Source organism: Centrocercus urophasianus, unplaced genomic scaffold, assembly GCF_019232065.1.
Source record: "Centrocercus urophasianus isolate 14NV4802_14NV808 unplaced genomic scaffold, USGS_Curo_1.0 seq_31, whole genome shotgun sequence".
Classification (NCBI taxonomy): Eukaryota; Metazoa; Chordata; class Aves; order Galliformes; family Phasianidae; genus Centrocercus; species Centrocercus urophasianus.
In genome coordinates, this window is record NW_024884878.1 from 6,449,937 (window position 1) to 6,477,630 (window position 27,694).

General features: G+C 43.7%; 3 protein-coding genes across 6 annotated transcripts in view; all 3 read right to left on the minus strand.

Annotated features, from left to right (window-relative positions):
- SUSD1 (sushi domain containing 1) overlaps window positions 1–484 on the minus strand; it is a 38,378-nt gene extending 37,894 nt beyond the window's left edge. Inside the window, exon 1 of the mRNA XM_042829581.1 lies at window positions 385–484. Within this exon, the coding sequence (XP_042685515.1) occupies window positions 385–484 (100 nt within the window). The remainder of the gene's footprint in view (window positions 1–384) is intronic.
- Window positions 485–7,378: 6,894 nt separating this feature from the next.
- LOC122166082 (PHD finger protein 7-like) lies at window positions 7,379–10,351 on the minus strand. Its single transcript, XM_042829592.1, has 10 exons — window positions 10,300–10,351; window positions 10,013–10,104; window positions 9,824–9,925; window positions 9,442–9,566; window positions 9,101–9,263; window positions 8,896–9,002; window positions 8,561–8,674; window positions 8,304–8,422; window positions 8,069–8,136; window positions 7,379–7,795 (listed from the first exon to the last, which is right to left on the minus strand). Exons 1-10 carry the CDS (start codon window positions 10,349–10,351, stop codon window positions 7,379–7,381), a joined length of 1,359 nt encoding a protein of 452 aa, XP_042685526.1.
- Window positions 10,352–22,059: 11,708 nt separating this feature from the next.
- PTBP3 (polypyrimidine tract binding protein 3) overlaps window positions 22,060–27,694 on the minus strand; it is a 50,293-nt gene continuing 44,658 nt past the window's right edge. For all 4 annotated transcript variants that reach the window (XM_042829524.1, XM_042829525.1, XM_042829520.1 and 1 more), the window contains 5 exons: window positions 26,718–26,751; window positions 25,996–26,088; window positions 25,238–25,454; window positions 24,179–24,256; window positions 22,060–23,451 (listed from right to left, as the gene is read on the minus strand). In XM_042829524.1, the coding sequence (XP_042685458.1) occupies window positions 23,319–23,451; window positions 24,179–24,256; window positions 25,238–25,454; window positions 25,996–26,088; window positions 26,718–26,751 (555 nt within the window). In that variant the 3' untranslated portion in view covers window positions 22,060–23,318. The remainder of the gene's footprint in view (window positions 23,452–24,178; window positions 24,257–25,237; window positions 25,455–25,995; window positions 26,089–26,717; window positions 26,752–27,694) is intronic.

Sequence of the window (27,694 nt, forward strand, 5' to 3'; positions counted from 1 at the left end):
ATTCTGCGTGTTTCTACACGGTTTCCAAATACATGCCGCACGGCAGAAGGCAGCTGACAACGCCAGCTAGCCCCTGTGCCCCAATCTCTGGTGTGTTCACCGGAGATTTCCCCACGGCGAACGGAAATCGCGGGGAGCACCACGGCTCCCACCCCAACGCCACCGCTCTCATGCACGTTTTTGTGCAAAACTCTTTCAGCACCGATTACAAAACCGAACTTAGAAGCCGCCACGGGTGCGAGCTCTCTGAGGCCGCCTCTATCTTCCGATCAGAGATGGGAGCACCCTCCTCAGAATGGTGTGCTCCCACCGCCGCTGCCCACCAGCCGTGCTCCCCTTCCCCTCTGTAGCCCCCCGCTCTCTCTGGAGCCGGGCCGCACTCACCCTCCAGCCCCGCACCCGGCGGTAGCGGTAGCACCAGCACCAGCACCAGCACCAGCAGTAGCGGCGGCGGCCCCAGGGCCCGGCCGCGCCCCGCACTCATGTCCCCGCCGCCTTCACGCCCCTCGCTGCCGCGCGGCCCCGGCGCCTCCGCATCCCCCCGCGGCGCGGAGGGAGAGGGCGGCTGCTCCCGGCCGAGAACGCCGCACTGTGCCGAGCGCCTGCCCCCGACCCTTATCTCTTGCCCCTAGCCAAGCCCCTTTCGTCCCTCCAACGAAGAGCCCTTGCCCGCAAAACCCTCTTCTTCCCCCTCCCCCCCTTTCCCTGGCACAACCCCTTCCTTCCCCAGGACACCGCCTCTGCCCCAGCCGGGGCGGGTGGCAGCGCTGATAAGGGCTGCCGCGCTATGCAGCGGCCGGCGTGCAGCGCAGGGGCAGCACGCAGAGGAGATTATTTATGAGTACTGGGAAACGGGGAAGGACGGCGGGAAGATCGCCCCTCACGCGACATGCATCCTGTCGGCACCCCGTGCCTGCTGGGGAACCTCTCCCCCTGCTGCATGCTGCACTGGGAGATCGTGCACAGGATATGGAGGGCCTTGTGTCCGTTAGCAGCTAGGACTGCTAGAAGAGCGCCTTAAGCTCTACAGATTCATGTGAATTATGTGTCTGTGCTTGGATCTGAGGAAATCTTTTGCCTTGTAGGTCTTCCTTGGGGTACAACCATGTCCCCAAGCACTATTTTTAATCAACACCAACAGACCAGGAGCACTTGCAGCCCAGAAGGCCAACAGTGTCCTGTGTTCCATCATCAGGTGGCAGGAGGGAGAGTGAAGGGATTGTTCCTTTCTGCTCTGCTCTCATGAGGCCCCAGCTGCAGCACTGTATCCAGCTCTGGGGTCCCCTGCACAAAGAAGATGGCGGAGTGGATCCAGAGCAGGGCCATAAAAATGACCACAGTGCACCTCTCTATGAGCACAGGCTGAGGGAACTGGGCTTGTTTAGTTTAGAGAAGAGAAGGCTGCAGGGAGACCTCAATGCAGCCTTCTAGTACTTAAAGGGAGCTTATAAACAAGAGGAAAAATAACTTTTTACATGGGTAAATAGTGATAGGACAAGAGAGAACAGTTTCAAACTAAACGAGGAGAGAATTAGATTAGATGTTAGGGAGGAAATTCTCCACAGTGAGGATGGTGAAACATGCTGCCCCGAGAAGATGTGGGTGCCTCATCTGTCAAGGTGTTCAAGGCCGGGTTGCATGGGGCCCTGGGCAGCCTGATCTGCTGATTGGCAGCCCTGCCCATTGTAGGGGTTAGAATTGCATGGGCTTTGAGGTCCCCTCCAACCCAACCCATTCTGTGATTCTATAACATACTGAAAATGATTTGCAGAGGGCATTGGTTTCCCTTCCTTAGTAGCCCAGCAAGATATAAACCCACTATGCACTCCAGTTTCTACTGTGCCTTCCATAGAGAGTAGTGGAAATGACTCCTTATAGTTACATTTTACATGGGAAACAGGAAAATATTTTTGGCTGCAAGGATGAATAAATATGTCATTATATTTTAAAGAGAACAAGTCAGAAAAAAATCTTAAAAGAGAGTTACAAGGAAGTGTGTATTGATTGAGGAAAATACAGAACCTAGACTGGAATGAAACTCCTTGTGTGCTTATTAGTTGTTGTTTAAGACATACTTCAATGCAGAATAATCAAAGTATACACAAGGCTATTTTAAATCATATCTCTATTGTTCACATATCTAAATTGAAAGCACAGTCATAGGAAATAAGGGCTTAAAGGATGCTGAGAGGTCATCTAATCCATTTTTTCTGCTCTAATACAAGCTCAGCTGTAAATAAATGATTCCTGACATAGCCTGATGGTTAACATGACAACAGTGTAGGATTCACAGCATTTACAAGCAATCTGTTCCAGTACTTTGCTTTCCTGGTAATCTGAAAATGGTAAACCACTCAATTTGTAATGGTAATCTGCTCAACTTTTGAATTAAAGATGCCAAGATTCTAAGCCTTTGTCCTGCTCACAACAGCTTTTGTGATCAGGATCCAGATGTGAATCAGGTAATGAAATGCCACGTAACGTATCTGCTCTGTAGTCACCTGCTGAAGTCCTGAGTTACTTATTTAGAAGGATGAAGATCTAGAAGGGTGAAGTAGCTGTCCAAACAGCTTAGGCACATTCAGCTTGTTCCATACAAAAATCTGTCTGTTGACTACATGGAAAAACGGACAGAATTTCTGTTCTACACAGGATAAGGTTTTTAATCTTTTCATTGTCAAATTCAAAGGATCCAGTGTTGTAATTATGTTTCCTCTGTACCTGATAGCATTACATTACCCAGCAGGCAACTGTACCAGTATTTGCCTCCATTTCTCCTCTTGTGATGGGAAAACAGTTGTGATGGTTGAAGTAATTGAATTCATCCAGAGACACCTGGAAGTTTCCAGCACAGTTCTTCCTTGCAGTTGTATAAATGGAGATAATTGAAAACCCAAAAGGCAAGCAGGATTAAACAACTCAGTTGTCTGTGTTTGTTCTGTCTCCTTAGAAGACATAGAATGTCACTATGCCATTTAAATCCCATTCATTTTGTAAGGATGTTTGGCAGAGATTGCACTACTTATGCTGACATACAAAGACAAAATATTTTATACTAATGGCTCTTTTGTCAAACAGATTTGTAAAAGCACAACAAACATCTTCAGCCAGAGTGAGTAATGTAACTCATCCACTCAGCTGTTCATAACTCAGTGACATTCTGTAGCAGCTTGCTATGGAGCCCTTTTCTCCAGCTGGCAACAAGGAGTGACTGTAACTTGACAGCAGGTCAAATTTTCTGCCTCTTTTTGACTCTCCAGCTTATTTAAAAATGAGTCAGATTAATATCTGTTTTGTAGTTATCCACTTTATTTCCAGAACAAGGAATAGCAATTGCTGAAGCAGAAACAACTGGAAAATTGGCCGGTCCTCTTCAGCATCTCATGAAAACACTCCAGTAAATACTACAGAGAGGAAAAACATTCTCCTGCAATGCTTCTTGCTACAGAGGAAATAGTTAAACTCCAGTTGTTTGCAGCATATATGCGTGTGGTCTCAGGTGCCATTCAATGCCATTATCTATGCCACTGCCTCAACTCCTGACAAGAAGAGTCAAGATTTAAAAAAAAAATAAAAAATGAAATCTTTGCAAAGGAATTAGAGATATCTGCGTTAGGTCAAACCTTATTAACCTTAAATATTGAATGCTTCTGTAGCACTTCCCTGGAGGCTAGGCCTTGGATGAAGCAGACCTCAGACCACAGCATACTCATCTCACAGCACGAGCATGCTAGATGATAAAGCCTGTTGACAGTTGCTGCTAATCGGAAAAGCAGTTCTACAGAGCAAAAGGGCTGCTATCTGTGGCTTTAGCACCGGAGTCAGAGCCCAAACTGAGCTTTACACAAGCTCACTGTGACCTCAGATAAGATAACCCCTTTCTGCCTCTCTTGGCTTCTCCCTCCTCCCTCAGCTGTGAAACTGGGATAATATTCCAACAGAGATGTTTTCAGGCTTAATACCATAAAAGCAGGTCTGTGGTGATGGCATGTAAACTGTCTGACAGAGCCTTTGATGTCACCGCAATCTGCCCCAGTTTTTAAATCATGGGGACAGATAGAAAGACTTCAGCCCAGTCAGTTTATGGGTCAGGACTTTCATGTTGATGGATCTTGGGATATCATATGAGAAGACTACTGTCTACTGACTTGCCACTGGCTCCTAACTCATCTGTGCTGTTGCATGCAACTTATGTCATTATTTTGATAGGATAAGCAGTGGTGGCCTCAAGCTGTGCCAGGGAAGGCTCAGCCTGGATATTAGGAAAATATTCTTCCCTGAAAATCTGGTCAAGTATTGGAATAGGCTGTAGAGGGTAATGGTGGGATGTTCAAGAGGCATGTAGGTGTGGCACTGATGGGCATGGTTAGTGGACATTGTTGGGGTGGGTTGAGGTTGTACTAAATGATCTCAAATGTCTTTTCCAACCTTAATGATTCTATGAAGGCTATGCTGTCTAAAGGTTCAATAGTTAACTAACCCTGAAGGAGGAGTGGAGAGTCACAGAGTGAAAGTAAGAAACAGTATCATCCAAAATAGCAGTTACTTCACACATTATTTTAAAGAAAAGCTTCTATATTTTTTCACTTAGTCATTTATCTGAACTAACAATTTGTAGGGGGAAAGAAATAAGCAGGAACATAATAACAAAACCTTTCATTGTAAATACCTTGACCTTTGATCTCAGAGTTCTTTAATAAGCAATTCAGCTTTCAGATGCTATTTATTCAGCTAAAAGAAATCTTTGTTATCACAACTAGAAACCATCACATATCTACTGTATCTTTAGACTGCAGCAAAACAAAGTCAATAGGATTAATTGGAGCCTCAGATTCATAACATTATGCATTCATTTACAGCATACAAAGAGAAAGTGCTTTTGTTTGGTTACAACAGCATAATCTATGCTTTTGGGTCTTTCAAATCTTGCTCTCACTCCCTGATGCTGCATAACCTCTCCACATCCTCCTTGAGCTGGTAAATCTGCTAGAGGGGCCGTCCCTCAAACCTCCAAAAGAAATCTGAAGTTTTCCCCCATTGCTTCCTAGAGGGACAGGAAAAGGTTTAGGACTGGGGGTCAGCAAAATTACCTCCTCTGTGGACTTCCCACAGAATCCTACAGGACAGTTTATAGGTTTTTCCCTGCAATCTCCTGGCATGACAGCAACCCTATGTGTTTCTCCCTCATCAGATCAAGTACAAAACCCCAGACTACTTGCTCTACCCTAGCGAGCCTCATTGCATCCCCTACCCCCTTCCTACCAACCTTCAAGCCCTCTCAATGAGCCCCGCTAGCTCTGGGGCTGGGATCCGTTTCACTCTTAGAAATAAGGACACCGGCCTGCAGCCATTAGACCGGGTGCGGAGTAAACGGAAAAGCCCAAAGTTCCTGTGGCGGCACCAGCCTCTCAGCCACTTATCCATTACCTGGGTTTTCCTAGCCCACTCCGCGTCCCTCACCGGCCCAGGAAGGATAGAAGCAAATATCGGTTGTGCTCCCGCTCCCTCAACCAACCACCCTAAAGCCCTGAAGTCTTTTCTGATAGTTTGCAGGCTGCTCTGAGCTCCTTCATCACTGCCTGCCTGAACTATCCGTAATGGGTAGTAATCAGAGGGATGAACCAGATCCGGGTTCTAGTTTTTCTAGTTGTGTCCTTGACCTGGGCCCCAGGGAGGCAGCCCACCTCCGTGCGAGTCGGGTCCGGTCTGCATATGGGGCCCTCAGTTCCCGTGAGGAGGGAATCACCTACAACAACAACCCTTCGGCCTGTCTTAGCAGAGGCAGCCTGGAGACGCAGAGTCGGCCACCTCGCCCTTGGCACTGTCTTAGGCAAAGCTTCCCGTGCCTCCTCGCTCACCTCCCCTTCAATCCACAGTGCCTCTCAGCTGTCACTTAGGGGCACCTGGGCAAGTAACGTTGCCAAGGAAGGGGTTCACCCACGATGCCGAGCTGGGACTGTCTTCCAGTTCTCCCCATCTCTCAGAACCCCCGTCTCAGCCCGACGGTGACAGGACGTGGGGTCCCTCACTTTCTGGGGGCTGTCTCCCTGGCGCCTTCCTCTCTGGCACGCCTGGGAGTTACTCCACAGTCAGTCTCTTGCTCTCACTCCCTGATGCTCCGTAACCTCTCCACCTCCTCCTTCAGCTCTGCCACCATGCTGAGCAGATCTTCCATCTGCTCACACCTCCCACAGGTGGAGTTTCTGCCGCCCTCGCCGGGCAGCAGCAGGCTCAGGCATTCCGTGCAGCCTGAACAGCCACATTCTTGGGCAGGGCCTCCATCTGGGTCAGGATGGAGTCTTTGCAGAGCAAGCTCGTTGCCTGGAGGACGCCATGGTACCTCTGTGGTCTTGGAGAGTGTCAATAGGTAAGCTGGTCTCCAGAGCAAGGAAGGATGGTACTTCTGCACTGTCCAGCACAAGCTACCCCACCCGCTGCTGCAGTATGCTGTGGGTGCCGCACACATGCTGCCTTCTCCTCACTGCACCTGGTGGGCAGTGATGCATTGGGACCCTCCCAAAAGCTTTTCCTAAGGCAAGGGGCATGGATGCAGTTCCACTGCCCTGGCAGTTCTGGTGCCACATCAGCCGCTCACATGAGAATCGTTGGGCTGCTCGGTTGGCTTGAGGTTCCCCTGGTACTGAACGGACCAAAATCCCCCTGCACCTTGCAATCAGTTGCTGCCATTCTGGCCTGGACAGCTCTGAAGCAGCTAACCTCAGCAGTCAAGGATTACATCAAGTGCTACACTGTGTTATCTTGCAGTCCAAGACATATTTAGGAAACTGACTTTGCTCTTCAGATCGCTGCTGCTGCTTTTTGTTTTTAGGCCTGTCTCCCATCTCCCTACCCTTCTACCCTCCTCCCCTTTCCCCTTTCCCAATATTTCCCATTAGACATGAGCTGGAATGGCCTGTAAACCGTTGACACCCCTCCATGCCTGCCACTTCCTTTTAAAACTCTTGGGCCTGTGGGCCCGCTGTCCCCCTTCAGGGACACAGGTAGATCTGAAGTAACGCCACGACAACCATCTGGGAAGGTGCTGGGGAGAAGACGACCCCGTGGTCTCAGCTCCTAACACTGCCTACCGCAGGACAAACAGAGACGAGTGACGCCAACATGTGGGGAGGGTGTTGAAGGTGTATTTTTTGGGAAAGATGGAATCACAACCGTCACGTGGGGATGGACACGGCTGCTGGAAGCCGACTTTGGGACTGGTTGTGGGGATGTCTTCTGCGATGCTGGACCCGGGAGCGGCTTTGTGCCCGGGCTGGTCCACCGCAGGATGAAGGTGGAACGTGTGGACTCTCTTCAAGGTTGATCTTCTGTGCCGCCTGGGACCACAGCCCACGTCACGTGGGGATGGGACACGGCTGCATCAGCGCCGTCTTTGGGACTGGCCGTGGGGCCGTCTTCTCGGGTGGTTTGCCCGGCAGTGGCTTCGTGCCTGGGCTGGTCCCTGCTGCCTGGACCGGCTCCCACGGCCTCGTCGGGACCGGCTGTGGGAAGTGGAAGCGCGACGCCCCACTGGGGATCGGCTTCGAGCGGGGGCCTGCCCTCGTCCTTGCCTGGGCCGTCCTCTGCGTGCAGGCGGAGGGGAAGCCCTCGAGGACGTTGGTGGTGCTGGTGTGGCCGAGGTGCGGGTGCCACCCTGAATACCTCGGGCTGTGGTACGGCTCCCACCACGTTGTCTTCGGGGCCGACTCTGGGAGCCCGAGGCCCGGCCTTGCAATGGGGAGCGGCTTCTTGTGCGGCCGGTCTCCCGCTGCCTGGGACGATTTGTGGCTGCGGATGCCTGGGTTGTTCTGGAGGACCGTGTGGTCCTCCGTCTTCTGGGGCTCTCGGAGGAGGTCTCAGCGCCTGCAGCTGGTGCCCGTCTTCCTGCACCGCGTCCTTGGTGCTGCTGACTTGCATCCCGCTCCTCAGAGAGGTGTGAGCGGGTGGCGGTCTGCTCAGCCTCCGGTACTCTGGGCTGGACGCTGAGCTCAGGCAGCTGGGAGTTGCAGGATGGGCCGGGAGCTGCCTGTGTAGCAGGGCCAGAGCTGCTGTCTTCAGGTCCTGTAGAGACGGGGGAAGGCGCCGGTACCTCCTGGCTGGAAGTGCTGGGGCTGGCAAGCTCGGCGCTGGAGCGGGAGGCTGTAAGGAGAGACAGGAAGCTCAGCAGGATGAATATGCAGCCCCAGGGCAGGACAGGCTGCCATCCCTCATGGGGCAGAGAGAGACTGTGGCGAGGCCACCCTGAGCACCCGTTGCCAGGCCTCGCCTGGCCCCAGTCCCGCGGCACGCGGCTCTTTGCCTCTTACCGGTGCTCCTGCCAGCGCAGGTGTCACACTCCCAGCCATTTCTGCCCATGGCCCAGAAGGAGCAGCACCAGTGTGTGCCTTCTGAGCCGCAGGAGCTGCAGATGAGCAGCTGCCAGAGCCTGCGGAAGCAAACGGGTTGTGGCTGTGAGGACAAAGTGAGCCAGGGCACGGAGCAGCCAGCATGGCTCCGGTGCTCAGTCCTTGCTGCAAGGCTGAGACCCCACGCAGAGCCCCAGAGGACTGCGGAGGTCACTCACCCCTCCTCCTCTGCCGTCTCCCTGCCTCCTCCGTAGATGCACAGGTTGGCGTCGCAGCGCCTGTGCCTTTCTCGCAGCGGCTGGTATGCTGCATCGTCCCACCAAGATGGTCGTCTGTCAGAGAAGAGAGAGAATGTGATGAGTCCCCCGTGACCCAGGCGTGAGGCAGATCCAGAGCATCCCTGCTCATCCCCCTAGAGCTCATTCCCAGCTTCTCTGTGAAGCTGAGACCAACGCTTGCAGGACGGCAAGGGACTGGGCCTGCCGGGGCAGTTCCTGGGCAGGCACAGCACCTGTGCCTGAGTGTCTGTGGAGCCGGGCAGAAGGACACCAACCTGATTGGGATTTGGATGCCCAGGGTGGTCATCTGGGAGCGGAATCTTGTTTTTCCTCCGCAGACAGGGCAGAAGAATCGCATGGTGGCGGCGTGCAGGGCATGTTTCTGTAGGAGAAGCACAAGCGTGAGCGTGAGCGTGAGCGGGGGGGGCTGGCTGCTGCAGAGCACCAGCCGTGCCCACGGGGCTATGGGAGGACTCCTACCCTGATGCAGCCCCGGTGGAACCAGGCCTGCTTGCACACCGGGCACACCATGGTGTGGTAGGACGTGCTGTCCCCCACGGGCTCCAGGCAGATGACGCAGATGGTGTTCTGCGACGGAGCTGCCTCCGCTGCCTGCCGAGGGCGATGCTCCCAGCAGAAGGACCTGGGCGGGAGGACAGAAGGGGTGGGCATGGTGAGAAGTGCAGTGAGGAGGGCAGAGGACCAGGAAAGAGCGCCAGGCCTGGGCTCTGGCTCTGGCAGGATGCTGGAGGTGTCGCTGCGGGTTCCTCCCTGGAGCAACAGCGAGGGACGGCAGCTTGGCTGCTGCTGGCAGCCCTTACCTGTGCGGCCCAAAGTGCTGCGTGACGCATTGCCCGTCCTCGGCGCAGGGCAGGTGGAAGCTGCGCTCGCAGCCTGTCTCCGCGCAGCTGATGGCAGCTCCCCTCTCGCCACAGACAAAGCAGTTCTGGAAAGAGCAGAGCAGCCCCCGTTAGCAGTGGGCTCGGGGCCTCGGCCGCCGGCGCCACTTCTCCGGGCAGGGCGCAGGGTGTGGGCACCGCTGCCTCACACTCTGCAGAGCTGCCTGGCAGACGAGGCTCGTCTGCTGTGGTGGGACTTTGTCCCGGAGCCAGTTGGAAGGGCCGCGATGGCTTTCTTTGGGTCCAGGGAAGCCGGTGCCAGCCTCTGCCGGCACCAAGCTCCCCGTTCCGTTCAGCTCCTCACCTTCTGGCCTGCCAGCTGGACCGTGCGCTGGATGGCGCTAACGGGGAAGCCAAAAATTTGCCCCGCTGGGCATCTCCACTCCAGAAGCCCGTTGGCAAAGACCTGCAGGAGAGAAAGGAGCGGGATCTCGTGAGGCCAGAAAGGAAAGGAGCATCCCTGGCAGGAGCCCTAGCCCATGAGGGAACTCACCAAGCAGAATTCGTGGGCACAGAGCCCACCGCTGGCAAATGTCTGCCCGCAGATGTCCGGGTTCACCTGTGCGCGGCCGCACAGCACGCACACTGCAGAGGAAGGAGAGAGCAGCCTGGTGAGCACCTGGCAGGGCCGGGTGTTCCTGGGGGCCGTCCGTCCCCAGGGCCTGCTCCGAGCCTGCCGTGCTGCTGCTGAGGGGCAGGGCTGGAGGGGGTGGAGGGGAAGGGGGCATCGCAGGCCCAGCAGCTGCAGCGGGCAGCCACAGCCCGAGCCGGGGCTCTCACCTGGCTCCCCAGAGTCGGGGGCCTCCTCCTTCTTCTCCGCCATGTTCGGCATCACAAGAATCACAAGAATCACAAGGTTGGAAACAACCTATAAGATCACCCACAGTGAGAAACAAGAGAGTCGAGGAAGTCCGTCCTCTCTCCACGCCTCACCAGGCTGAAGTGAGCAGGGCCCCGGCCGGCAGCCTTTGCTCTGCTCCCGGCCCCGCGGGTCACAATGGCCACCACTGTGACATCACGGCCACCACTTCACCACCAGGCTGAGGGCGCGGCAGGGCGGCGGCTCCTGTGGGCAGCGCAGGGTGAGGGGCCCGGTGCTGCCAGCAGCAGGGGGCAAGGATGGCCTCCCTCAGGCCTTCTGCACCGCGCCCGTGCTGGGACGTCGCAGCACAGAGTCTCATAAAGGGCTGCAGGTCAACTGCACAGCCGGCATTTCTCGCGTGCGTGTGTGCTGTGTGCTGGCCGACTTTGCACGGCCTGCTGGTGACGGGACAAGGTGTTGACCTGAGAAAAGAGGAGGTCTGGTGACCTGCGAGAGGGAATTCCTCACTCGGAGGGCAGTGAGGCCCTGGCGCAGCTGCGCAGAGAAGCTGTGGGTGCAGGCGCTCCAGGCCTTGTTGGACAGAGCCCTCTTCTAAGCTGACCTGCTGGGTGGCAGAGGTCCCACGGCAGGCACCTGGGGCTGGGTGGGCTGTACGATCCTTTCGTGTCCAAGCCTTGACACATCAAAGCTTCAGGCCTCATACAGTTCCCAGAGGCAAAGTGGCGCGGGCCGGGCACGATTCCCTTCCAGCCTGCGTGTGAAATGAGTCAGGAAAACTTCTGAGGTGTGCTTGCTTTGGCTGCTGGCAATGGTCACCGTGCCAGAGACAGGAGAGGAGCTGTGCCTTGCCCAGGGCTGCAGTCCTGGAGTCCCACTGGAGCATCCCTGCTCACGCAGCCTGACCATGCAAGTCAGCTTCTGCATGAAAGTCAGGCCAACGCTGATGGGAGAGCCGCCACGCCTAGATGGTGGAGATGTGGATCTCCGCCCTCTGTGGAGATGCTCAAGGTCTCACTGCTGGATAGGGCTCCAGGCAGCCTGATCTAGTGGGTGGCAACCAACACACTGCAGGAGTCTGGAACTTGATGGACTTTAGTGTCCCTTCCAACCCAAGCCATCCCAGGATCCTGTGATTCAAAACGCCTGTCAGATCCAGCATTAAGCCGGATTACTAAGGCAGCTACCCAGCCAGTCTTCACACCCCCCACAAGGCTACCACGGTAGTAGTCAGGCATGATCTTTTTGTAGTAAATCCAAGTTTACTACTCTGGATAACACTTCTTCTTCCCTCCTTGCTTTGAGATGATATGCAGAGTGAGTTGTTCCAGCACTTTCCCGGGGATGGATGTGAGCCTGACTGGCCTATCGTTTCCTGAGTCCTTCTTCCTGAATCATGGAATCTCCCCGATAATTTTTTAAGCTTCCAAAAATGCTGGAAAATGAAGGTTTTTTGTAACTTGTCCTGTGACGTCCTGCCTGTGATAAAAGCACAAAAGCAGTGCAAGTAGTTGAATGGAAGGGAAAACAATAATGTGTGGAAGCTATTGCTTGCTTTTGGTGTAATGTTTGAAAAAGCAAAGCATTTCTATCAGGAGGACACTCAAGGTACTCAAGGTATCTGTGTGTTAGAAGCACAGGAGCACATAGAGGCATTATTATGCCCAAATTAAAATAACTACAACTTGGAAATCACAGTTAGAAACAACCTACTCTGCCTTTATATTTCCATTTTTTAATTCTTCATACAGAGAACATGTCCCTTAATGAGCACCTCACTGAAAGTTTCCATGTAACAGAAGTAGAATGCATGTTAATTGTGCATTTTCTAATTGTCCCTGCACTATATTTGTTTATTAGAGCTTATCTCAAAGTAGGAATTCATACTTTAGAACATATGTTTTATTCAGATTATACAATTATACAATTGTAATTGTATAACAATTAAACATAATTGCAACAATAAGTATATACAAATATACAAAAATAAAGCAACAATTTGTAATATACAATTATATATATTTTAAAACCTCAAAGTAATTCAGCTCTCCCTTATACTAGATACAGTTATGCATAAATTGAATACTTTGACCTGTAATAAGCGTTTAATTCTGGGAATCAAAATCTTAAGCTGTACAATTAAAATTTGGTAATCTTCCTGGGGAATGCATGGATAACTTCCAGAATATTCTGCCATATTTAATATAGCCAAAGTTGTTAGTAAACATCTGAGACATCAGCAACTGCTGTTCCTTTGCTACTTTTGTGATCTTGCAACTAAAATGCACTTTAATGTTGTAGACGGAGTACAGCAATTGGTTTTTGCTATATACAGTATTCCTCTCAAAGCTCACAAAGTAGGAAACAGAAAAATTGTACTCACACACACAAAAAAGGTATAAACTGAGTAAGAAAACAAGTGTGTCTTACAACACACTGCCAGCTGTAACCTTTAAATTTGTAGGAAAAAAAAGTCCATACAAAAATTTAAGCTACAAAAGCAAAAGGAAAATTAATGAAGAAACAGAACTGTCCTCTCTGTGCAAGAAATTTTGATGTGGGTAACATACAGTTAATACACAGCCCTGTAAATGAAGTAATCCCACTTAATACCCTTCTAGCCTTCTAGAGGAACTTTAAGTACATGAGAGGAACTTGAGATTCAAATAATGCAGGTCTGTGGTAACTAAATAATAAGTATTTTTTTTCTGCCATGCAATATACCGTTTCACTGTCTACTTATAATTACCTTAATTATTTAGCTCAGACCCATTTGAAATTCAGATATTTCATCCTTCTGGGTCTTTGAGCAACCTGGTCTAGAGTGAGGAGGCAGGGGGACTAGAACTAGATGATCTTAAAGGTCCCTTCCAACCCAAACCGTTCTATGATCCTGTGATCATTGTAGAGTAACATAAATCAAATATCCCAGTTTATAACTGTTTTAGGATTAAACAGTGTGCATTTAACATATTGTTTAGATCCAGGTAAGTGATTTCAGACTTCCTCCCAGTCTCCCAAGCCATAGCAGAGGGTGTTTTATAGTTAGGCTGATGGCATAGTCCCATCACTGGGAGGCTAAATGAACAGGTATTCATCACTGGGAGGCATATTTAAGAGTAGCAGTGTCAATCTTTAGATTGGATCCTGGGCTTTGGAGGGCATAAAATTCAAGATTACTCAGCAGATTTTCTCAATGTACATTCAGAATCTTCCTTCATCTGTGTGATCGGCCTGCAAAACTATCGGCAATTTTCCTGTCAGATTACATGAGACAGTAAGCAACTAAGATATCCCAGGCAAGACAGGATGCCAGTGCTAACATCTAATGGTTGTGTCAGATCTCTCAGAAATAATTTAGTGCTTATCTTTTCTTATTTTTATGTGAGTTTTCATAGTGACTGTGAAAATGTTTTTCAAGGACCTTGACTAAAATCTTGTTCATCAAAATTGAGGTGAGATTACATAAACTCATCTTTCCTATCGAAGAAGTTTACTCTTTCCATAAAATAAAGGAGAATCTGAGCCCCACAGCATAGCAAGCAGCTTGTGTAACAGCTAAAGATAAAGATAGGCCGTAGTAGAAAAGCTTCCTCAAAGAAAACAACCAGAAAAAAATTAAAAAAAAAGAAGATATTTATGCATAAAAAAGTCTTAGCATCACAAAGCATGGTGCTGTGTACCAGCATTTATATTGCTGTGGTTGAATTAATACCAAAAGCTTTTATCCTGACAAAGTGACAACCTGAAGACATTCATTGCAGTTACAGGTACAGGTTAGATGATCTTTTTGGTCTTTCCAGCCTTAATGAGTCTATGATTCTATGATAAATAAACTTAAAGCTGGTTTTCAACCTCCTTAAAATTGGGATTGAGCTCCTATTAAAATATTTGACTAATTCAGTATAATTAGACCAGTGAAGTGCATCTAGAGGGCTGCTGAAGCCTACTAATACACATAAGGGGAAAATGTGAACATTATGACTGTTTATGCTCTTGACAAGATAATTATTGCCTCAGCAAGAGAGAACCTGAAGCTATCCAGCCACTGTAAGAACACTCACACAAAGAGGAAAACAGTACACAAAGCAACAATTTGCAAATTAAGAAGGAACAAACTTATAATCAATATATGTGATAGAATACTCAGCTACTAAAACCATTTTGAAATGAGCTACTGAATATAAAAACTTCTTTCCCAGATTCGTAAACGAGGAATCTTAGATACATTATTTACAAGATATTTCCAAATCTGTTGATCAGATTTGTTAAATTCTGTATAGATAGATATGACATTTTCATGAAGTTTACATTGCATCTACGGAATCTCATCTTGCTATTGGGGTACTTGAACATGGGAGAGAACTGGAAACGGGTGTGGAGAGAAAGAACCGGTTAGAAGTGCTGAAAAAATAGCCAGTGACTTTCTGGTGCTCTTTGGTAAGAGCTAAACCTGCCGCTTTCTGTCCTTTCTCCATACTTAGCTGAAAGTTTCCAATCTGAAAAGATCCCGCTATCCTCCACTTCACTACTCATCCACACTGCAGTGACTGAGAGCTGCAGGCAGTGCTGCCCAGACCTTCCACAGAATTCATAGTGATGAGCAGAACTACCCTGGTTTATCTACCTTCTGAAAAAACTTTACAAGTCACTCTTATTGCAAGATCAGAATTTAAAAAAAGGCTTCAAATTCATTTTTACAAGCGGTGACGTTTAGTCACCAAGCAAAATTAGCAAAAACATTATTGGAGAAGTAGGTAGCACACAGGGTAGAAACAGAAACTGTATTCTACCACAGAGCTGCAAGCATTATGCCATGTCCTTCAGCCAGTCCTCCTTTGAAGTGTCCAAGCATGGAGTGACGTGGCTTTTAGACAAAGTTGTGCTTTGGAGATAAAAGTGAAGAGATAAAGAGAACTCTCTTTAAAAGCTACTGTAGATTCTTCGACATACATGCAATGTGCACGCACATAGGAGTCTGTTACACCACAGCTGAAATAGAGTACATTTACAGAGTACGTTTACAGAAGATGCTGCATTGTCTTTTCAATTAAATAATTTTAACGCTTGCATTGAAAGTGAAGATTCTCTCAAATAAACACCAACAGGCTGTAGGTGAAACACGGTGCATGCGGAAGCATTACACTGTTCAACTGACTTAGCTTAAGCAGTAGGAATTATCATGAACTTGAGACTGAAACACTAATTTCCTTCAAAGATGTGTTTTGGAATCTTCCTATGATCTGTCTGTGGAGGCACTAGTTCAACTAGAACCTTAAGGTAGCTTTTCTTCCTGGGGGCTCATTTCTGCGTTTTCCAGATATGGAAAGAATCCTTTATGTAGTGTGAGAAGATAGAGCCTTGCATATGCTGTATAACCAAGGAAGTCTTGAAGTGCATTCCAGCTTCATTTTGTTTCTGAATCCAAGCAATCTAAATTCTTGGAAGGTTTATTAGATCAAATGCCACTTGTCAGGCAGATCAAACTTTGCAGAAAAAGTTTGGATCAAGTCTCAAACATCAGAAAGAAAATTTGGTTTAAAGGCATGAGTTCTTTGATGCAGAAGGGGTAGGACAAAAATAGGACGAGAGTTCTCAACCATTTAAGCTGTGAAATCGCTACCTCAAAGAAGTCTGTCCTTATTATAAATGGGCAGTTTTGCTAATTTTCTCACAGTGCTCAAGCTGAACCTAGAGTTGACAGCAGTTTCTTTGCAAGTGGTCTCTGGGAGGATTCACTTCTGGGATCTCTTTATCCTCACAAGGCTTTATCTTTTCTTTAGACATGCTTGTATTCCCCTGCTACACTCAGAAGGGCTCACAGACAAATATGTAAGCCCACTTAACAATAGTTCTTTAGGTCTGGTCCAACAGTAAAATCTTACGTTTTTGCATATTCACCTCATTGTTTCAGCTTGCAAGTAATAGAACAAATTCTGCTATAAAAACAGTTTAAACCCGTGCTGTTTCAAAATAGTATTTTATTTTCAAAGGTAGACACGTTACCTATTTAGACGTATTAACTGTTTAGGGAAAAACAAATACTTGTGAGCAGGAATGAATTTGAGATGGGAATTACCTTTTGATTTGAAAAGAAGGGGCGAGAAGGACACTCTTAGTGTGCTCCATGCAGACCTGGCCAAAGAAGTAAAGGCAGATTTTAGCCAGAAGTTAGCACCAAGGGCAAAAATGAAGTGTCACACTAGGAAGAACATACCCAGCCTTCACAGTGCAAGCATTTTGCTCAAAGCTGCAATCCCCTCTAGATTGAATTCAGTTTTTCTCTTCGCAAAGGCACCCTTGTTTAGAGACCAATGGCATAATTTACGCTACATTTGTTCAGCGCTCTGGATTCCCACCTGTGAGATGCAGGCAGACATTAAGCATACCTATGGGACTTCTGATTCTTCAAGATCTGCTAGCCTTAGACTCAGTAGCAGACAGTGAAATATTTGCCAGATTGACTGAGAATTTTCTCTCAGCAAAGGGGCATTGCATTCCCCTCATCACTTCAGTACTTGTATTTAGCTGCCTAGACTCCTGCCTGTTCTCCATCAATCCTAAATCCAAACCACTGCTGTGCAGCACACAGAAGGACAAGCAGGCAGTATGGAAGAGAAGCAACCAGGAAGTTGAGAAAGAGGAAACTAAAAGCAGAGCATCTTTTTCAGCCAGTACTTAAGTTTTGGAAATCTGTATACAAGAGCTACAGAGTTGATTCCTATGGCTATAAAAGAGCACAGCCATGTTAAAGTGAAAACAAAGCAGTTCTCATCAATGAATCCCCAAGGCTTGAAAAGCCTCATCTCTGCCTCATAGAATGAAGTAGTCTTCCACCACTGAAATAGCTCAGGGTTGTTATTTCCATCCTACTGAAAATGAGGATTTCTACCCTGCTCAGGTGTTGTTTAACCTCAGCTATTGTTGAGGATGTGCATTAGTGCTCAAAATACGTTTGATATAACATGCTTTTTCATAGACAGCCATGGCTGCTAAAGACAAAAAAAAGCAGCTCATGGCTCTGTGCATGGCCACCACACCCCCAGGACTTCACTTCTAGCTTTGCGTGAGATTCCCAGGGGGAGAGGGTAAGTCTTCCAGTGTTGCTAAAATTGCTGTCCACAATAATAGCTGTGGTAAATCTCCCCAAATTAAAAAAAAAAATAAAAAAGGAAAATTATTAGTTGCATGAGAAAAAACCCCAAGCCAATAGACAAGAACACAGGAAAAATTCAGAGTGTAGATGTAATGACATTTATTAAAAGGCATGCTACAACAACTAGAGTTAGGGAAATAGGTATAGGTATCAATTAATCAGCATATACGTGAACTCCAGTGAAACAATATATTGCAGCAAAACGAATTCAAACTAACCATGCACTACACAATCAGAAAATAGGGTTTAAATTACATCTTTCTTGTACATATTATACCAGCAAACATGGAAACTTTTTTCTCCAATGCCAGAAGCTGCTTTACAAGTGAAAGCTGGTACTGTTGTTTATTAAAACATACAAGACAATTGATTTTTTTTTTTTTAATATAAAACCGTTTTACACTTTCATTTGCCCACCAAAGCCATTTTTACCAGTTTGTTTTTTTTTTAAAGACGTCACAAATATTTACATATTTTTCTTGTGTTAGATCAACATTTTTATAAACTGAAAATTATCTGTTCACTTTTGTGAACAGATAATGCACATGAAGGAATTTCGCCAATTCCTAGTCATGCTTTTGAATGTCTTGGATACAATATACAGGTAGTCCACTAACCCCTTGCCTGCTGTTCCACATTACAATCTCATTGTCTTTGTAGACTGTTTCATCAACAAACAGCAAGTAAAGGCCACTTTGCATTGGCTTTCCCCTTCCGAAAGGAACTTGAGAGAAAAGTTTTCACATAATGTATCACTAAAACCAGTACAGTCAGTCTTTGGTCAGAAAATGAGGTGATGTTCTGATGCAAGAATCAGCTTGCTTAGTAACCCTTTTTGTCTGCTGCTGCAGTTCTAGGGCGAAATTTTGCAGAAAGCAGCTAACATGCTTAAGGAAAATTGGAAAGTGCTTAAAATGGACTAAGTGGTCAGATTCCCACTCTTCAGAAGTAATGCAGTTTCCAGGAACTGAAGAACTGTTTACAGCAGTAAGATGACATTAGTCAAATGTAAAAGCTTTCACAGCAAATGTCAAGAGCCTTCAGCTACACCAGACCCCTTGTTGGGTTCTGCTCCGATCACAAACTACTGTCACTATTCAGGTTGCAAATACGAGGATTATGCTTGGATTCTGCCATTCTGCCGTATGCCCCTCCAAAATACAAACCCAAACCTGCAGTGAAGGCAATTTTATCATTAAATCTGTACTGTAGTTATAACTGACTGCCTGTAAAGTTAGAGGACAACTTTCTGACTTAACAATATAAATATACAATTTCCAGGGGAAAGGAAAAAAAGAGTATTTACTGTACATGAAACAGCAGTAGATACGAGAAAACCCTACACACAGGACTACTGAAGGCACATAAACTTTGGTCCCGCTTTATATCCCAAACACCTCACACAATATTAAACGCTTGAGAATATTCCCCTCCTTTCGTGAAATAATTCACAACTCCCAAACGTCAGGATTTTCTTTTAAAAGAACAGGCCAACAGTCTTGTACAGAACAAACAAGTCATCATAAGACTGTTAAATATGAAAGAACACTGTGTAATCTGAACAGTATCTTTTCAGTACAACAGTAAAAGCTCTAAGTGTGATAGATCTGCTTTAGATAAGAACATACCAGGACAAAAGTTGAAAGCATTTGAAGAATAGCAGTACATGTTAGTTGGATACAATGACAAGGAATAGGTCTGCATCCTTAACAGGAAAAAAAAAAAAAAAACAAAAAAATACCTGAATCACTTTATGACTCAAAATTAACGAATCTGAGGAGGAGAAGTTGCATCTGTTGCTTTTTTTTCAGCATGGATAAATAGTCTGTATACAAACAGGTTTGCCACCTTGCAAACAGAAAGAGTCATATAGGCAAGTCTCTTCAGATCCGTGGAATAACTAACTGAAGCACAAAAAAGACATAAACCTATCTCAGAGCACAAAAAATAGAACTGACAATACCAGCAGACAATGCAACCAAGTCAAGTGAAAACTCAAGCTTTCAGCTTATGTTCCAAGGCATTTAAAGAAATTCAAGGAAGCTGAAGCTTTACTTCTAGGCAAGGTATTACAGGCCATTTGAAAAGCCACCAAGTTTCTCCTGGGCTAAGAATGCCTTGCTACATTTTGAACCAATGTGCTGCCATTGAACAAAAGTAGGAGTTGAAGTAACCCAGGGCTGATTTTTGACTTAAAATACACAAAGGTGGAGAACTCCACCCTCATCCACATCTGGTAGCTGCGGTCAGAGTTTAGCCACTAGTGTTTCAGAATACAACTCCTGCGTTACACATTACAACGCGCTTCACAAGCGACTTGAACAGAAACTAACAATTTATATGAAAGAAATTATGAACCTGTATTTAATAACTTAATACCGTTGTATTGAGAGGATGAAGCCAGAGTCTTTCAGGGAGTTGTGCTGTAATAAAAAAGGCAACATATTGCTAGGTGGGACAGTAGGAATATCTCTGACAGAGTGGTCGGCCCTAATCCCAGGGAGAGGCAAGATTAAGGCCTTCAGAGCTTCATTTTCAACCTACATCAGTGTAAGAATCTGTAAAATAAAGCCTGCTCTTCTCAGAGGTTCTGAGCTCGTATATTCTTTAGAGATTCACAGACTGAGTGCAACAGGGCTTTTGCATTGATGGGTCAAGCACGGTTTAAGAATTACTCCATTTGTCCTTATCCTTCACTAACAGTGCATTATAGTAACATTTTTGCTTTTGGTTATTCAGGGCAGAATACTGAGTAAGATAAGCTAGCCTTATCTAGTACCATCATTCTGTTAAGGAAACATGAAGATGTACAGCTATTTTTGAGGCTTGTCTGCACTTGTAGAAGCAGATCTCTAGAAGAGGCAGTCTGAGAAATACATAAATTTGCAAGTAATCTGACAAGAATTATTTAATTAAAGAAACAATGATAACAAGAGATAATGACAAAAAGATACAGGACAAATATATAATAAAACAAAACAAAACCTAACAGAAGATCACAAAAATCTACTATCCAGATTTCTCTTATGTTGGAAATCTGTAAATCCCTGGCAGCCTAAACTGTAGGCCTCCTCATTTCAAACTGCAAGTAGTTCTGAGCTGATATTAGTTCTATTCTAAGATGTAGACAAAATAAAAAGATTATTTCTTTCTGTGAGAATGCTGTAATCCTCATCCCTTCAAATTTGTTTAAGCATTTAGCACTAAGCATTAGGTTAAACAAATTAAAAGGGCACGTAATTTGTATGTTTGTATGCACGAATAATGTGATATGGCATACACATGCTGATACTGAGTGTCAATATTCATTCTCAAATTTAAGGTTCCTTTTCTCTGCTTTAGAATTACATTCAGGTCTACTATGATTCCTCTGCCCTTTAGCTGTAGTTCATTAAAAAAGCGATAAATCATACATTATGAACAATGTCCCAGTATTAACAAACCACTGTGCAGTAACAAGGAACATTCCTAGCAACTGTCTTAAACTATTATCAGTGTGACAGCTAAAAAGGTTGAACATAGACAGGAATTACAAATTGAGTGTCCTGTTCATTTGCAGACAGGACCTTTTCCAACAAGGCTTCTTACAGCACAGAACTTTGCTAAAAACACAAAGATGATATTTTTTAAATAGGGATTAAATTGCTCTGGGAGCTCTGATTCTGCACTCTTTTTTTTTTTCCTTTTTTTCTTTTTCTTTTTTTTTTTTTACAATTTTTTTTTTAAGGTTAGTTTTAAAAAAGGTTGACAGTTCACTGACTTGAATCAATCATCTCAAAGAGGGGGAAATGGGAAGAGTACCTCAAATCCCAAAGACAACATTGTCTGTTATTCCTAAGCAGCATTTTGCTTTCCATAAAATATTACATTCTGGAAAATTATTTACTTGTGTTGAATAGAACCTACCATTACTACCTAGATAGTCAGCATTTTATTTACTGTCAAAAGACCATGCTTTTGTTGTATTTTAGAGACCTGGAACCTTCTTTAGTATGATTAGCTGCTGCAAGTCAAGTCACAGACATTAAAGCAAGACAAGCTAGTACATCAGTGATTTGACAGAAGTAATTCAGAGTAACTGTGTAGAAGCTCACTCCAAAATACTCAGATATTTCCAGAATTATACCCTTTGCTCTAGAAAGATAGGAGGAATTCTACAATAAGCAAAACGAATGAGTGCCAAAAAATTCTGCAGTAATTATAAACAAGCAAATGTGATATGTCGCATTTTAAAAAGTGATGTATTTTTGGTAAATTCTGAAAAGAAATAGCCCTTAAAAAGAAAAAAGAACTGTCTAGTGACAGAACTAGTAATGTTCATAACTTTCTACACAAAAATCTGACTACATCACAGCACATTCTCCAAAGAGAAATGGAAGTTCAGTACTGAACTTCTTGGGAAATGAAATAATGCTCTTACTGGTAAACTCAAGAACCTGAAAAAGAACTGTTTGAAACACCATCCCTCAGGAAGTTAAGCTGCAGAAATTGGAGTGGAGTTTGCTCTTTTGCTTTTTTTTTCATGCATCATTTTATTTTGTCTCTTTGTTGTGCATTTTTCTGGGAATAACTTTTTTTTTTTTTTTTTTTGACAAATAAAGGTATCAGACAACTGCAACCAGATAAATTCAAAGAGGTCTGCAGGACTCTGCTTTAAACTTAATGTTTTAAACTTAATTTCCACCTCTACTTTATCTCTACACTAAAGCACCAGAGACTAGAAGTTTGAATATTACTGGGGATGGGAGAGAGAGGAGGGGAGAAAACACAAAAGTAGCAGTTAGGAAAATATTTACAAGAAGAAAAAAAAAAGAAAAAAAAAGAATTTTAAAAGCCTGCATTACATTTTTCAAGATACTTTAGATAAAACTCAAAGCTGTTGTGTCATAAGCACACAGTAAGGCACATAATAAGAAATTAAGTAAATACACAGTAAGTATATTGATACAAAAAACTCTTGAGGTTTAATTTTTCATCCCCAAAGATGACCTTACCAAAAATAACTTCTTAAAAATTCGTTAAGCCATCACAGACCTGAATATTTTCTATAAGATTGTAAACATTTTATTCTTTAAAGAAATGTAAAAAACTCTTTGAAATCAGGACTATTTTCTCCTCTTATTTTCTTCAAAATACTATTACACAATATCACTTCATAGTAAAATAACACATCAAACTTCCATTCCAGGATGAAGTCAAGCTAAAACTCTAATGTCACAGCTTGGAGAAACTCAAACATCTTTTACTCCGCTAAGAAAAGGCACTGCCTTTCCTCTAATAATTTAACCCATACGAACAGCACAAAGTTTATGCTTTAAAAAAGCTATTGTAAAGATTTGCCAAAGTGTGAACGCACACTCTAGTAACATAAATACTGTTCAGAGGGCCTTCGCAACCAGCGCTCGGCTTTTTCTTCAAGAAAGCCAAGCTCTGTTTCACATTCAAATCAGTATTCAATATGGGTAGAGTGGATTTGTCTTGTTAGAAACATTCTCAGTTTGGTATATTGAAAAAGCACTCTAAAATATTTCATAAGGCTAATCTGAAACAAAAATTCAACATATATTCTCAAAAGTAAAGTTAAAATAGGAAACATGATGATAAATATTATTTCTAAAGAAATTTAATCTTTTTATTGATGAATAATAAGATTTGATCATATACTGGCAGCTGAAATCAGAAAAGATTATCCCCTAATTCTTTGCTGTGTGTACGAACAAGATTTTTCTTTTAAGAGCAGAATTGGTCACAGCTACTTCAGTCTCTATTTGATGAGAGTAAGAAAACTGCAGTGCAGTTTTAAAAGGAATGTTCACAGAAAAGTCAAATTGTAGATCTTGAGAAGGAAACTCGGAGGTGATGATTTTCTCCGAGGTCATAATCGTGAAGTTCGATGAGAGCATGAACTGCTTCCTCCACAGAGCCCAGCTGGATAAGAGCCATTTTGCAATCTCTCCTGAAGGACGACAAAAAACGTTATTAATTAGAATGAAATTGTCATTGTAGTAAGTCATAAACACACAAAAAAAAGTGATGCAAATATTTCTTTAGCCACATCATATACAGCTCTTCCTACACAAAATGCAGGTGCAGTGACAGAAATAGATTTAGTTATGCACCTCACAACAGGGAAATAACAGAACTGAATTAGTTTTACTGATTGATAACCTACAGCCATGCCATTCTTCCATAACATTGTACTTAAAAAAAATTAAAATCAACCAAAAAAGCCCATCCAAATATGCCAAAAACCCTCTGAAAAACACTGATGTTCTCCCTATATATGAGATTCTAGCAGGTGTGATCATGTCAAAATAAAATAGGAAAGATATCTAAATGAATGCTAGAACAGATTCATTGTAATCTTTTACTCGACATTTTACTCATACAGATCTTACATATCTTTTCCAAGAAGTTAGAGTTATGTTCACTCTCCTTAAACTTACCTGACTTTGAACACATGTGGAATTTATCAAAGGTCAAATATTTTCCATTTAGTTATGCTAGCATAATATTTTCAATTAATCACTTAAAATTTTAAGATTAGAATTAGCATAAGCATTGTCACAAGCTGTTAAGCTTTTGCCTATAGATAGTGCTATACACAAATGGAATTTCTCCAAAAAGCAATTAGCCATCTTTTAGGATGAAAGATCTCACAGCATTTTTAAATGAGAACTTACTGGAAAAATCTGAAGGCTTTCACAGTAGATCCAGTACGTGCAAAAAGACTCTTAATATCGTCAAAAGAAACAGAAGTCCTGTTTAAAAGCAAACAAAACAAATCAAAATCTTCTCAACGTGTAAAAGAGCACAGACTGCAGTCTTTGCAGCAGTAGCAAACCACGAGTTCTTACTGCTAAATTAAATCCAACCATCTAATAGTACCCCCACTAACACAAGCCCAGCTCAAACATCTTGGCTTTGACTCTATGATTTAGCACTGCAGTGTGCTACAAAAAATACTTCAGATTCAATCCATTACTTTTCATCTTCTCCCATTCCTGCCTTAGATATATTCAGAAAGCATAAAGATTAACTGGTAGCTTCTGAAATATTTTTGTCTTTTAATTACTGCTAGCACACTTCACATATTTTCTATTTTGAAAGTCTACTTCCAAGTATCATCTCAGAGGTGTCCTATATCTTTTTTGTTTTCCTGATTTGAACAAAATTCTGTAGTTTTCTTTCTTGGACACGAGTCTTTTGTTCTCCAGTTAATCTGGAGAACAAAAGAACCCTGTGCAAATTTATGTTGAGCTATCACTTCACACGCTGTTGACAACATTCTAGCAAGGAAAATAGGTTGCTTCAGTTTTAGAGAACATGCTTCTTAATAACTCCTTTTTTGTAAGCTTTCTGAATGACTGTAAAGACTATTCTTTAAACAGTGTAAGGATGATTAAAAACTGTATCAACACTACATAACAGTGTTAATCTTAGATTTGATGCAGTGTAACTCTCAAAAAGCATGCCCTTAATATTCCAGGAAAATTTATAACACAGAACTTCAGATGTGAAAAAATTCATTTTTCCAAGAAAATATACATTAAAACCTGTCAAGAAGAACAGTAACTTTCAATCCATTATCCTCTTCATTATTTACAGTTTCAATCAATTATGCAGCAAAATGACCCATTTTTAGGAAGACACAGAAGATCAATACACCAGACTTTGTGGCTTTAAGAGCATAACCTAAGAAACATTCTCTTTGCATGAAGACCACACACGTCAGTACTCACGGAATGTTGGAGAGATGTAGAGTGGCAGATGGAGGAAAGATGTTCTGGAAGTTCTTCGAGCCAGGCTTCTTAAAGCGATGTAACGGGCTATTGCTGTAGTCCTTCGTCAGACCGTTGTCATCTTCTCCTTCACGAGGGAGTTGAATATTCTGATGTTTTGAAAGAGTTGCACGCATGAACTTCCCATAAAGCTTCTGTCCATTCAAGTTGCTGATAGCTGATCAGTGGAAACATCATTGGGACACAAAAACAGATGATCGGAGGGGAATTAAAAATGGTTCTTTGGATACTGCTCTTGCCTTCTATTTAGTGTCAGATTTCACGTCCTCAGTTTAAACAGCAAGGTCCATCTCTACAAAGTGGGCTAAGTTTCTTCCCCTTTGTATCATTACAATTTAACAAGTGCAAGTTTAAATGCAGTGGGAATACAAAATGGCATTGTTCTTAAACAGCTAGATAAGGATATGAAAAGTGTATGATTCATTAATAGATAAACCACAGGAAAATTGTACAATTTTTTAATAGAAACATTTATTAGATTAAGATTTGCAGGGTTGTTTTTAAGCCACTACAGGAAAATCATTTGCTTACATGAAAGCAAGCTAATCAATATCAACATTTGAAAGCAAGAGTTCATGTATAGAAGAGTTGGCAATAATGGATTTAGTGAGGTTAATATAGCCACTGACAGAAGGCAGATTCCTGAGCTTTATCATATTCATGTTAGTTAGGACCATAACTGCCTTTAAAATCAGTACCTATTTGAGCCTGGGTTGCATCTGCCATCTGAACCAAAGCATTTTCCTTATTCTTAAACATGATCTTCACACGAAGCACATCGCCATAGGCACCTATGAAAATTCAGAAAGAAAATTTGTATTACTACAAAAAGCACACGTGCAAGTCTGTTGTTTTTCACTAAAATTAGCTTAACAAAGAATAATCATCTCATTAAACAGCTTGCTTAGAACATTAATAAGGAGATATTTCAAGCTTGTATATTATTCTTTGAGGCTCAGAAATAGGAAAAAAACACACATCAAGTAGGATCTCAGTAATAAAATTGCATGTTTATGTTCAGCTGTTAAGTAGTGCAAGTGTTGAAAGTCCTCTCAACAGAGGGGTATTAAAACATTACCATGTCAACATTCTTCCCTGCAAATAACAAATATGCCATTTCTGTAGCCTGTTTCCTCCAAGACAACCTTTGCTTTTCCATCTTACTTTGCTTTGCCATTCTTTGTAGTGAAGAAATCAGAACACACAGTGAAATTCTTCTGAAACTGCAACAATTCTGTCTTTTTGGTACCTGTGTCTTACAGACACTGACTCAAAAGACCATCATTTAAAACCAGCACATTCTCTTGTGCATTTTCTGGACAAAAACAGAAAAACTGAAGTGTAATTAATCACCATTTGCCACTTAAGTAAAAAGAGCTCTAGCCCTATAGTTTCTAAAGGTACATTTGACGTATCTTACCAAATAGGATGAAAAGTCCATGCGGTGTGATGGCCTGTTTAAATGATAAAATGAGTGTATTATTTTTAAAGCCAGGCAAATAAAGAAACCTAGACCTTAAGCACATGGTAAACTAAAACAATGGGAGAGATTCTAAACACTAACAGCATTAAACCATTTCACCAAAAGCCATTTGCATCAGTAACTAGAGTGTATTCATTCCTGTTAATGCATATTTATTATGCACATATCAAATACATAAACAGGCTAACACTTCAGCTCATGCATTTTCATCACTCAAAACTCAGAGACTGTCAAGATGGAGAAATTATTAATATGTTAAGTGGCTTAATTACTTGAAATTATTCTTTCCAAGCTTTCTAAGACAGCATTTCATACCCTGACAAATCAAAGCAATTTGCTACGCTAAAAGTAGAAAAGATCATTCAGTAAGTCATTTGTCTTTTCTAAACTGCAGATACCACCTAAAAAACTAAAACTTGTTGCAGCAACATGCATTTGCTTTGTTTCAATTTTGTCCCCGTGACCACACGTTACTAATATGCACACTATTTAATTGTTAATACATGAAGCACATATGGAGTGATAATTAAATTGTCTGATTAAAAGCTTTGAAAAGAAAGCCTGAAATAAGTAATTTTTCTTCAGAAATTTTTCATTAAATCCTAATGTACCAAGTTCCCCAGTCACTAAAGAGAATTTGCACTCTAATCAACACAAACTTTATTCAGCTGAGACAACAGTTTTGCCCGTAGTGAGCACTAACAATTTATGTTGCATTATGCATTGCAGTATAAAGTTCTAAATGGTAACTTCTTAGATATAATTAGAATTAAGTAAAGCAGCAAAGTCCTAAACATAGATCTGATCTATGCTTCACATATCCTTACTCTGAAAAAGCAGTCTCTCGAGGCTCAGAGAACCATCTTAAATAATTATTTGTACAAAGCTCATCAGAAATCTGTAATTACTTGATA

Coding starts and splice junctions, on each gene's coding strand:
- LOC122166082 (XM_042829592.1), bottom strand. CDS start 10,351: ATGCCGAACATGGCGGAGAAGAAGGAGGAGGCCCCCGACTCTGGGGAG. Junction 9,926..10,012: donor GTGCCCACGAATTCTGCTTG/GTGAGTTCCCTC, acceptor TCTCTCCTGCAG/GTCTTTGCCAACGGGCTTCT. Junction 8,675..8,895: donor GGCATCCAAATCCCAATCAG/GTTGGTGTCCTT, acceptor CTTCTCTGACAG/ACGACCATCTTGGTGGGACG.